Source organism: Pelophylax lessonae (genome assembly GCF_965119305.1).
Source record: "Pelophylax lessonae genome assembly, chromosome: 3".
Taxonomy (NCBI): domain Eukaryota; kingdom Metazoa; phylum Chordata; class Amphibia; order Anura; family Ranidae; genus Pelophylax; species Pelophylax lessonae.
In genome coordinates, this window is record NC_138770.1 from 638281527 (window position 1) to 638294641 (window position 13115).

Below are 13115 nucleotides of genomic sequence, written 5' to 3' on the forward strand. Positions count from 1 at the left end.
CCTGACCACCACCACAAGTTACAGGATATCATCCAAGGTAAATGTGTGCTATAAAAACAAAAATCCCCAGTATATTAATTCCACCAGCCACCCTAAAAATAGTGTTTCCTCCCACAATCCAGAAAAAATAACTGGTAGCCACCAAAGTATCCTCAGTAAGTGTTTAACGTAGGGTAATTCAATCATAAGCTCCTTTATAGGGTGGAGATGGACCTTAATGCTTCTGCGTTCTTTATGAAGAGCTGCAGAAGTGTTCATACTAAATGAGCAACAAAAATTGTCACAAAATGACAAAATATCATCATTATTATATCATTAGGAACGGCAGACCAGCGCTAAAGTGGAGTATACACTAGTAGAAAATCTGCCGAAAATTACCGCCCGATGTGAAATCGTCCGATTTTCGCCTAGTGTGTACACAACTTTCAGCAGCCAATGCCGACATTTTCAACGAAAAAAAACGGAGGGACAAACACCAAAATTTTCGTCTGTCCCCAGACGACCGATTTTCATTTAATGTGTATGCAGTACGTCCGTGAAAAATCGGATACGAAAGACCGCGCATTATCTGAAGTTGCTGACAACCCGGAAGTCTAGGAACAAATGTGCCAAAAAAAAAAGAAAAATCTAACGAGAAATTTCGTGACCATTTATGCACTGTCGACTAAAAACGGTAATGAACGCTGAGCAAGAGAGGAAATCGGAGGATATTTCGTCAAGTGTGTACGGCCCTTAAAACTAATTTTCCTCTCCCTCCATAGTTAATTAAATTTGAATCAATCAGAATAGCAAATTGATCTCTTACGCTGACCATGCATGTTTTCAGTTGTCCCCCCAGCTCTGTTGTGGGCCCCATCTCACTGATCCTACCTTGACACACCTTGAGCGAGTATTAGCGGCCACGAGTTACAGGCCACACCTTCGGTTGTTGGCACAACCCTTGTTGGAAGATGACCTATTTCTCTGCTTGTGTGGCTCTTTTTCCAACAGACAGGCCCCCTTGCTACCATGGTGCCAGCTTTGGCAATTTTGGGTACCCTAGGTCGCTATTATATTTACTGTTCTTGGTGACTACATGATTGCACTGTGATTGTACATTATGAGTGGCATTGGCTTGTTGCCAATGGATGAATTTTTATGTTTATATTGTTTCTGTATACTTTTGATGTGCAATGTGCGTCACCTTTTTTTTTTTTTATTTATTCTGAAAAATGTTCCTTAAATAAAGATTACATAAAAAGAAGAATAGCAAATAAATCAATTTATATTAGCTCATTTACAAAACAGTATAATATTGTCAGTAGGACCAGCAAAGCAGCAAACTACCTGAATGGTCCACTACTGTCTCATTTTTTTTTTTCTGTGCCATCATTTTACTTTTGCAGTCTGAATACCCAGAGAAGACTCCAATGCAGTGGGACAATAGCACGAATGCTGGCTTTAATGGTGGTAATAGCACATGGCTACCTGTCAACCAGGATTATAAAGAGCTCAACGTTGAGGTAAGTAATGTTTCTATTAAGTATAAATATTTTTCTGAGCCAGAAACAACACTTTCCAGCATTTAGGAAAGCTTTGGTCATTGCATAAAAAAGATATTGCAAATTGGGACTCCCCCCCTTCCAGGAGAGAGGTTATATTATCTTTGGATTTGCACAAAACATTTGATAGCCTCTCTTGGGACTATCTCTTTTTTGTCTTGGGAACCCTGGAATTTGGTTCCCTTTACCTAAAAATTCTGGAAGCATTCTATAATACGCCAATAGCTCAGGTGTCGATTAAAGGTTTTAAATCTTCTATACGATCTATACAGAGAGGCACTCGCCAGGACTGCCTATTATATCCCCTTCTGTTCGTGTTAGCCATTACCTGTCGCAATACAAACCAACTCTAACGTTAGCGGCATTCCCCGCGGTCATCAAGAACACAAATGCGCTAGGTTTGCAGACGATGTTCTTCTATATATCTTAGCCCCACAAATTACTATACCTACTTTGTTATCTTTATTGCAAGATTTTTCAAATTTTTCAAGACTTAGGCTGAACCATACTGAAACTGTTGCCTTAAATATTACCTTTCCGCAGCCTACGGTAGATTGGGTTAAAAATACCTTTGACTTTGACGCCTCAACCTCAATAATATATTTGGGTATCTACTTAACTTTAAGTCTACTGAAGCTTTAAATAGAGCAAATTATCCTCTGCTTTTTAAACAATTGCCAGCAGACTTAGATAGGGGGCTACATGTCCTCTCATCTGGTTTGTCAAGATAAATTAAGCTATAATATATTTGTTACCTAGATTACTACTTCAGAATCATACACATAGGAATTCCTAGGCAAGAATTAATACAGTTGCAAATTATATTTTCAACTTCATCTGGGGTGGTAAGCATCTCAGAATAAATAGACTAACATTATACAGAGCAAAAGCTTAGGGCGGGTTGGGACTGCCAAATCTCCTGGCATACCAACAGGCGGCATAAATGACCCTCCTGTCCTATACTACTGCTATGGGGTCCAGACTCCAATGGGTTTCTGTTGAAGCAAAATCATGTTCCTGTTACCCCATTGGGGCCATAATATGGATTCCTAGCTGGTTGCATCCCCCTATCTTGTGTCCTATCTTATCATACCTGCATGCTGTTTGGGATAGACAAAGAGCTAGAAGACCCCTTTCCTCTCCTCACACCCTCCTTGCTCAAGTGTTTTCTACAGATTAATAAATGTTTCGTACAGATTGGAGATTTCTTGAATAGCAACACACAATATACACACAATATACATTAACTTATTTTCAGGACACCTTGCACACGCCCTCTTCTGAATCATTCATATATAAAAGTATATATCAAAGTATATATTTAAAACAAACCAAACTTTGCTCTTTAAATGGACCGCCCACATTACCAATGTTTGAGATGTCCTGCAGATTGAGAGATTGGTCCGAAGGACGTATTTCTACTGTCTACTATACCCTGTTAATAGATCTCTATTGTAAGCTTCCCTACATGAAACTGTGGAAACAAGATCTACAGATTTATTTGGACTTATTGGATTGGCAGAACATTGCTAATAATTTGTCTAAAATTTCTATCAATACAATCATGATAAAGTCTAACTACAAAACTCTTTTACGCTGGTACCTGGGGCAGACTAGAATAATGAAGATGTATCCGTCCGCGTTTCCAAACTGTTTCCGACAAGGTGGACAACCGGGAACATCTACAATGTGTGGTGGCTATGTTCCAAGGTGTCTAGATTTTGGATAAGACTTTTTAATCTTAGACGATCGGTAACGGATGCCAATATTTATAGATCCCTAGAGGTGACCCTTTTCCAGAAATTAAATCTTGCTATTCCTAATTGGCCTATATACTTTTAACAGAAGGAATCGCGATAACACAATGTTGGAAACTGGAGGTACATTTGGATTACATTCAAATTATATTGGATTATGGTTAATAATAAACTCACCTGCACCCTTCATAATAATATTGCTAAAATTGGTATTTTCATTAGGATGGTGTTCCATGAGAAGAATGAGATCATGTTTCATACCTTAACAGGTTCAGTTTTTGATAGGCTCTGTTATACGCTCATTGGCTTTGCTATTGTTGTTAGTCATGCATAATAACTTTTTTATTTGTTTTGTCCATTTTGTAATGACCACTCCTGTTTATATACAGCGGGGAAAATAATTATCTGATCCCCTGAAGATTTTGTAAGTTTGCCCACAAAGAAATGAAGGGTCTATCATTTTTATCATAGGTGTATTTTAAATGATAGAGACAGAATATCAACCAAAAATCCTGAAAAAAACACATGATACACATGTTAAAAATTGAGTTGCAGTTCAGTGATTAAAATAAGTATTTGAGTCCCAAGCAAAACATGGCTTAGTACTTGGTGGAGAAACCCTTGTTGGTAAGGACAGAGGTAAGACGTTTCTTGTAGTTGGTTACCAAGTTTGCACACATCTCAGGAGGGATTTTGGGTACAGATCTTTTCTAATCCTTAAGGTTTCTTGGCGGTTGCTTGGTAACTCGAAGTTTCAGCTCCCTCAATAAAATTTCTATAGGATTAAGGTCTGGAGACTGACTAGGCCACTCCATGACCTTAATGTGCTTCTTCTTGAGCCACTCCTTTGTTGCCTTGGCGGTATAATTCAAAGGGTAGTGGTGCGCTTCAGGGATTGGCTCTAATGGATCTCTATTTGGGTTGGTGGCAGTGATGTGTACAATTCTTGCTTTAAAGGTGCTCCGCGTGATAAATATAATATTTATGTTTTTAGGTGATGAAAGTGCAGGTGTATTAATCAAATCAGTCAATATCAAGGTTTTCTTAAAATAAATAAATATATGAGTACGGTGTGTATCAATGGATAAATAAATAAATAAATATCAGAGTGCTACTTCTTTACCAGTGATATCAATAAATAAATTATATAAATCCAGTGTTGGTCTTCAATCTGATTCATAAACAGTAAAACACATATATATTGTGCTCAAAATAAAGTGCTACATGCAATTTTCTATTAAAACGGTGCTAGAAAAGATGTCTGTGAATAATTCAATTGTAATTCTTCAAATATAAATATTTAAATGAAATAGTCCAAAAGAAAAAAATTATATAGAGAACATCCAAAATAGCTTGTGTGAATACGTTCCTCGCTTATATCCGTGCTTCACTCATGCAATTAAGTGACTAAGATCTCCTTCACCTTGTGTGTCACCTCTGAGTGCTCTAGCCTCTCACCTTATAGGCAAGATCAATTTGCCTTTGGTATCTATCCAAGCTCAACGATAGACTCAATTTCTCTCAATCCAGGTCCTTTCTTACTTAGTGGAGCTGCTTTCTTGGATCCCTCTAAATGTTTGTCTTGATCGTTTTTTGTACTATCCTCTTTGTCCGATCTTTAGTGTGCCTCAGAGACAAAGACAGCAACTTTGTTTTTATAAGTCCTCCAGGACAGCCTGATTGCCACCCTTGTTTTATGATGTTTTGTTTAGAGTTTGTCCTTTGGTTCTTGTTTTAAAACTGACCAATTCTGCAGAGGGGCTTCCTTTTCAAGTATACTTGGTGATGCAAGACCATCAAGATGCATCACCAAGTATACTTGAAAAGGAAGCCCCTCTGCAGAATTGGTCAGTTTTAAAACAAGAACCAAAGGACAAACTCTAAACAAAACATCATAAAACAAGGGTGGCAATCAGGCTGTCCTGGAGGACTTATAAAAACAAAGTTGCTGTCTTTGTCTCTGAGGCACACTAAAGATCGGACAAAGAGGATAGTACAAAAAACGATCAAGACAAACATTTAGAGGGATCCAAGAAAGCAGCTCCACTAAGTAAGAAAGGACCTGGATTGAGAGAAATTGAGTCTATCGTTGAGCTTGGATAGATACCAAAGGCAAATTGATCTTGCCTATAAGGTGAGAGGCTAGAGCACTCAGAGGTGACACACAAGGTGAAGGAGATCTTAGTCACTTAATTGCATGAGTGAAGCACGGATATAAGCGAGGAACGTATTCACACAAGCTATTTTGGATGTTCTCTATATAATTTTTTTCTTTTGGACTATTTCATTTAAATATTTATATTTGAAGAATTACAATTGAATTATTCACAGACATCTTTTCTAGCACCGTTTTAATAGAAAATTGCATGTAGCACTTTATTTTGAGCACAATATATATGTGTTTTACTGTTTATGAATCAGATTGAAGACCAACACTGGATTTATATAATTTATTTATTGATATCACTGGTAAAGAAGTAGCACTCTGATATTTATTTATTTATTTATCCATTGATACACACCGTACTCATATATTTATTTATTTTAAGAAAACCTTGATATTGACTGATTTGATTAATACACCTGCACTTTCATCACCTAAAAACATAAATATTATATTTATCACGCGGAGCACCTTTAAAGCAAGAATTGTACACATCACTGCCACCAACCCAAATAGAGATCCATTAGAGCCAATCCCTGAAGCGCACCACTACCCTTTGAATTATATCATTTACTGCTTTAGTATCAGTCCCAGTGGCGCTGCAGCAGGGAGTCTCTGGCCACCTCAGACAGCGCAGGGATCACACACACCCCCTGCCTTGGCGGTATGTTTTGGGTCATTGTCATGTTGGAAGACCCATCCACGACCCATCTTCATTCAGTGTTGTAGCTGAGGGAATAAGGTTCTCATCTAAGATTTTAAAATACATAGCCCCATTTATGGGCCCCTGAATGCAGCAAGGATGTCCTGTACCTTTAGCAGAGAAACAGCCCCAAAGCATGTTTCCACCTCAGTGCTTGACTGTAGTAATGGTGTTCTTAGTGTCATAGTTAGCATTTTTCATCCTCCAAACACAGCGAGTGGAATTGATGCCGAAGGGCTAAATTTTGGTCTCATCTGACCACAGCACTTTCTCCCAATCCTGCTTTGAATCACCACCAAGCTTTTAATTCACGCCCTGGTTATCTCGACTATTGCAACTCCCTCCTCATTGGACTACCCTTACATAGATTATCCCCCCTTCAATCCATAATGAATGCTGCTGCTAGACTTATCCCACCTTACCAACCGTTCAGTGTCCTCCACCCCTCTCTGCCAATCCCTTCACTGGCTTCCACTCACCCAACTAATAAAATTCAAAGTGCTAGCAATAGTTTACAATGCCATCCACAACTCTGCCCCAGCTACATCACTAACCTGATCTCAAAATATCAACCAAGCCCCTCTCTTCGGTCCTCCAAAGACCTCCTGCTCTCTAGCTCCCTTGTCACCTCTTCCCATGCTCGCCTGCAGGATTTGTCCAGAGCTTCTCCCATTCTTTGGAACTCTCTACCCCAATCTGTCCGACTGTCCCCTAATCTATCCATCTTTAGACGATCTCTGAAAACCCTTCTCTTTAAAGAAGCCTATCCGGCTACTAACTAATAGCACTGTTTCACTTTCTCCATCAGCTCATTCCCCACAGCTATTACCTTTTGTATCAATTGACCCTCCCTTTTAGACTGTAAGCTCTAACGAGCAGGGCCCTCTGATTCCTCTTGTTCCAAAATGTATTGTAACTGTCATGTCTGCCTTCATTTTGTTAAGCGCTGCACAAACTGTTGGCGCTATATAAACCCTGTATAATAATAATAATAATTTAGATCAGGGGTCTTCAAACTTTCCAGTTGTTCAAGAACAACAATTCCCATCATGCCTAGTCATGTCTGTGAATGTCAGAGTTTTACAATGTCTAATGGGATGTGTAGTTCCGCAACAGCTGGAGGGCTGTAGTTTGAGGATCCCTGATTTAGATGTTCACTGGCAAACTTCATACGGGTCTGTACATGTGCCTTCTTGAGGAGGGGGACCTTGTGGGTGCTTCAGGATTTCAATCCATGGCCGTGTATTGTGTTACCAATGGTTTGTTTGGTGACTGTGGTCCCAACTGCCTTGAGATCATTCATAAGCTCCTCCCGTGGGCTGATCCCTCACTTTTCTCATGATTATCCTTACCCAATGAGGCAAAATCTTGCATGGAGATCCAGACCGAGGGCAATTGATGGTAATTTTGTATTTCTTCCATTTGAGACTAATCGCTCCAACAGTTGTCACCTTCTCACCAAGCTTCTTGCTGATGGTCTTGAAGCCCATTCCAGTCTTGTGCAGCTCTAAAATCTTGTCCCTGATGTCTTTGACAGCTCTTTGGTCTTGCCCATGATGATGAGTTTGAATGGAAGAAAGAGATTCTGTGGAAAGGTGACTTTTGTACACATAACGAGTTGTCATTAGGAGCACCTTCTTAAATTGACAGGACTAATTCTTGTACCACATGAGCACATACTGTAGCCAGACTGTGGGAACCAGAATTATTGTTGGTTGGTAGGGGATCAAATACTTATTTTACTCACTGCAGCTCAATTTATAACAATCGTATCATGTTTTTTCTAGATTTTTGGTTGATATTCTGTCTCTATTATTTAAAATACACCTATGATAACAATTATAGACACTTAATTTCTTTGTAAGTGGGCAAACTTACAAAATCTGCTGGGGATCAAATAAATATTTTCCCCACTGTATGTGTCAGTTTTTATTCTGTGGAAAGTATCACTTTGGAGCACTTTTTCCTCTTGTAATGCTCAAAAACTCAATAAACAGTTTGAAATGAAAAAAAAAAGATATCGCAAAGCGAATAGTAATAGGCAGGGCTTTTTTTGTCAGAAAATAAGTGCAGGAACTCAACCCCCTCCTCCCACCCCCAGATGAGAATAGCAATGGGCCCATATCAAATAGTGCTTTTTGGCCACACCTACCAACAGTGGGAGGGTCTTAAAGGTGCATTAATAAATAAAACCAGGAGTTTGCTATGCACAGAATGCAGGGTTCAGGAGTCCACTGTGCACAGGAATTAGAGTTCAGGAGTTCGCTATGCACAGGAATCAGGGTTCAGGAGTGCACTATGCACAGGAATCAGGGTTCAGGGGTGCGCTATGCATAGAGTGCCAGGTTTAGGAGTCCGATTCGCACAAGAAGCCGAGTTCAGGAGTGTCCTGCACACAGGATGTGGGGTTCAGGAGTCCTCTACCCACACAGTACTGGGTTCAGAAGTGTGCTACGGGGGGTGTGCAAGGGCTGCTGCACATCAGAACCTGCCCTCAAGGTTTCAACAAAGCGTGCTAAAGCTTTAAAAAGGTATGTAGGTATACAGGTATGTACAAGGCCTTATAGAACTTTACCATGATCCAGATGACCATACTCATACAGTATATGGAGCCATAGGTGTGCGCAGCCCATTGCATTAGGGTGTGCACTCCAAAGCTCAAACACACGTACCTTTCTCTGCAATCTCAGCAGCATTGGACAGTGAATGAATGGGAAGTGCTCTGTGCTGAGCGGCTTCCTGATCATTTACAAACTGAAGCATAGTAAACACAGTGTACTATGCTTCAGTTATGACTGAACACAGTGAGTGTATTCACTGTGTTCATTTAGAAAAGAAAGGGGCAGGTGAATTACATATTGCTTAGCCCCTTCCCCCACTCTCCATCCTAAAACATTCCATGCAGCAGCCGGGGGGGGGGGTAATTATGGTGTGCCCATGCCTATGTATGGAGCAGCAGGATGGGTGAGCCTCAACATAATTGCACATTCACTGTATGTTCCCAGCACAGAGACCGATCTGTCACTGGACAGTTCCTGAACATGTGACCATTGTAACAACCAGTCACAGTTGAATGGATGCAAAGCCTCTCTCCTGGTGTTGAGACCCTGGCTGGCGGGCAGCAGTGGCAAGGGCAAGCCCAACGTGTTTGCTGACCTTTTTTTTCTTTGTATGTTTGTACTTCTATATAGGGCATTTTTCTTGAGGTTGCTTATATTTATAAAAAAAAAAAATGTACCTACTAGTCCGCATTGATCACCTGTAAAACAATCAATACCAAGTTCAATTCTAATACTATAATATGCATGTTTCATAGGTGCAAAAGAAGGTGGCGGATTCTACCCTAAACCTGTATCGGGATTTAGTGAACCTCCGGCGGGACGAGCTGCCTCTTCACAGAGGATGGTTGTGTTATACATATTCTGATGCCAATATCTTTGCCTACGTCAGAGAAATAGATGGTTTAAACAAGGTCTTTATGGTGGTGCTAAACTTTGGCGCGACAGCGACTGTAAATATTGGAGAGCCAATCGGCGATTTTCCCACACAAGCAAAGATCAGATTAAGCACGATATCCGCCAACAATGGGAAAACTGTCAACACAAACAGAATCCTCACAGAACGCGGGGAAGGAATTATATTGGAGTACAAGACCAACAAACCTCTGCACAACAGGGACACGTTCAAAAACAACTGCTTCATATCAGAAAAAGCTTGTTATTCCAGCGCCTTCAATTTATTGTACAAGAATTGCTAAGGAGCGGAAAGCTGTACCGCTTTATTATACGGCATCACTGCAGCTTTGAGAAAATTATCCTAAAAAGTTCTAAATTCAAGTTCTGTAATGCCATAAAATATATAAATACTTTTTGTTTTGCAGCAAATAAAATATCTTGTTTACGCTCAAATGGTTCACATTCTTCCTCCAACACGTTATTTATATTGCACCACTACCCTGAGGTTTTCTTTTGAACTCCAGCCTTACCTTTTCCATACGCTAGTAGCAAATCTCCTGTATTGAAACAAATTATTCTCAATTCCCTACAAACTTGCATCTCCACAATATAAATTATTGAGGCTGCAGCAGCTCTCTAACTTAAACAACCAGGGCTGGGACAAGGTGTGGGCAGGAGGGTCAGTTGCCCTGGGCGCAATGGTTTATTGCAGGGATGAGGAGGCGCCTTAACCCTAAAGCTGGATACACACTATACAACTTTTATTGTTAGATTTTCTTTAGATTTACCTTTACTATGTAGTGCAAGGGCCTGCCTGATTGCATACAAATAGAAAGTGTTTAGGTTTGACCTCATATTATATGGTTTTGGTAAATCTAAAGGAAAAAATCTTAAGACAATTGTATAGTGTGTATGGTCCATAAGGGAAGGGGGAGCGCAGTTTGGCATCCTTGCCCTGGGGGCTGGATGACCTTGTCCCGGCACTGTATACAACCTGCCTTCATTTTCTGTCTTCATCAATCTACTCCTGTTATCTACCGTCATTGACCCTTTTCTCACAACTATTAGCCTTTCTCCACCATCAACAATTATTGATCTTTGTCTCAAGTGTTTTATGATAGAACACATCCCCAGAATCCCTTTAGACATCCATGCACCTCCCTCCTGGCTACTGTGTGCAGTCTGATTAGGTGCTTGATTACAGTCGGTTAGGCTGGTCATAGATGGAGAGATTTTCTTTTCTGCAACTGATTCCCCATCAACACAGTCAGAGTAGATGATGGAATCCCTTCTGTAGGACCATTGTGGTCTCCCGGCGGGATTAGCTGTTCCTGCCGGGAGAACATAGTGATTATTGCTAATAGCTATAACAGTTGCTAGAAATAATCGCATGTAAGAACCGACAGTCTGGTTGTACCCAAGTTGATTGATCGATCAACTTGGGCACATTCAGCCTGCCCATACATGGTTCAAATCTCGGCCGGTTTTAGATTGCATGATTACACTCCAAGTCTGCACTTAGACCATGGGTGTCCAACCTTTTGGCTTCTTTGGGCCACAATGAGTGTAGAGAAATTTTCTCGGGCCGCATATAAATACTATAGTTAAGGTATATAAGTAATAAAATGCAGCCGCGCCCTTCCCGCGCCACCGTGCCCCCCGCACTAATCTACCACAACTAGAGGATGACCAAATTAAATGGAATCAGTATAGGTTTACTCCTTCTGAGAGATAATAAAGGAACACTCTAACCACCATGACCACTTCAGCGATTTGAAGTGGTCATGGTGGTAGGAGTCAGAAACCCTGCACATGCTCGCCACCCCCCCCCCCCCTCCGAGGCCGCCTCTGCCTACAGTTGGAAGCTGCTGTGGCAGTGCCCCGACCTGACTTCCTTCCTCCCCAGCAAAAAAAAAAAAATGGCAGGGAGCAGTGGGCCGCAATGCCTGTGGTTCTGGGCCGCAGGTTGGACATGCCTGACTTAGACTTTTACTAAGTCAGCACCTAGTGGCCAGCTCACAGTAGTAGGTATTCCTGAAATTTGTTCATTCAAATTGTGCCATGGCACAGATTTTTAGTCAAAGCTTAAAGTGGAGTTCCAGCCTTTTTTGCAACTTTAGTGATTCCAGGAGTGCTCGCTATGCTGATCAACAATTGGGCATTTTCAATTTTTTTCGGGGCATTTTTGATTGTACTTCCTCCTTCTCCCCCCTATGTGGCCACGGCCACCGACATCACTTCCGCCTTTGCATTGCATCCTGGGAGCTGTTTGTCAGCACTCCCAGGAGGCTGGAATCAGGAAGAACTCCCAGAACACTCCCTGGAATCAGGAAGAAGGACACAGCAGATTACACTGCCGATTCAGATGCCCACATCCAAGATGGCCACACCCAGACAGCATTCTTAAAAGTAAGATTTTGACTAAAATCCAATACTGTACACCTTGTAAGTATGAGAATAGCGGTTCTGTAAAGGGCGATGGATTAGTATTACAGGGGTATTTTTAGTTAAAAAAGGTATTTGAGGCCGGAACTCCGCTTTAATTGAACAAGCTGAAGTTAGAAGCCGATTGGCTACCATGTACAGCTACACCAGATTTTGCACTCTCCTTGTGTTGCAGTAATGTCCTATTACTACAGCACATGTTAACACAGCAGGCTGTGAAGCTATTCATCTAGAATGGAACCAAAAACACACAACTACAGTAACAGGCATCACCTGCTTCAATGCCTTGGATTTCCAAACCGAACAAGCATGCAGTTAGTAAATTCAAAAGAAAGACAGAAGTCCAATCTGCATACCTGTTCCAGGCCAGCAACAAAGTATTGAAGCCTTTAAGAATGAGAATACCAGCCAGGCAGCCACACAGATTCAAACAATAGTTCATGAATGGTCTGTGTATTTTCACTGTACAAGTTTACTTTAAAGTGTATCTCAAGAACAAAAATTTAATATAATCGTTTTTTTATGCAAAGCATAGAAAAATACATTAGATCCTGTTAGAAATCCAGTGTCCTTGTAACTTCCTGTGCACTGAACTTACGTTATCAGCGTTTCCTGTTTTCTTTTATAAACTACAAATGACATCTTTCTTTGCAATATAAATGAGGAGAGGGTTTTTTGTAGAGAAAGTTAGGAGAAGGTCATAAGGTGACAACACTGCTCCTCTTTAGATACAGTAAGTGTTGTCACTATAGGACAGAAACTGTTAGTGACCGAAACACGAGATGAAAATAAAGGAAAAAGCATGAAAAAAAAAAAACAAAGCTGAATGCAGCCATCACATCTAACAACTGTAAAGTAGAAATTGTTTACATTTTTGTTTTTGAGTTTGTATAGGCTTTCATTGCTTGTGCTCTACATCAGCGGTCACCCACCAGTGGTTTGTGGACCACTAATAATTTACGAGAAAATGTTGGTGGTCCCCAGGGTTTCCGCCACAAATCAACATTGTGGCAGATGTATAGCACCGAATGTTGTTCTCAATGCACGCTG

General features: G+C 40.7%; 1 protein-coding gene across 1 annotated transcript in view; it reads left to right on the top strand.

The window, feature by feature from the left end:
* The window catches only part of SLC3A1 (solute carrier family 3 member 1), a 48561-nt gene extending 38488 nt beyond the window's left edge, over window positions 1-10073 (top strand). The window contains exons 9-10 of the mRNA XM_082252361.1: window positions 1386-1502; window positions 9482-10073. Of these exons, the coding sequence (XP_082108487.1) occupies window positions 1386-1502; window positions 9482-9922 (558 nt within the window). The 3' untranslated portion in view covers window positions 9923-10073. The remainder of the gene's footprint in view (window positions 1-1385; window positions 1503-9481) is intronic.
* The last annotated feature ends 3042 nt before the right edge of the window (window positions 10074-13115 follow it).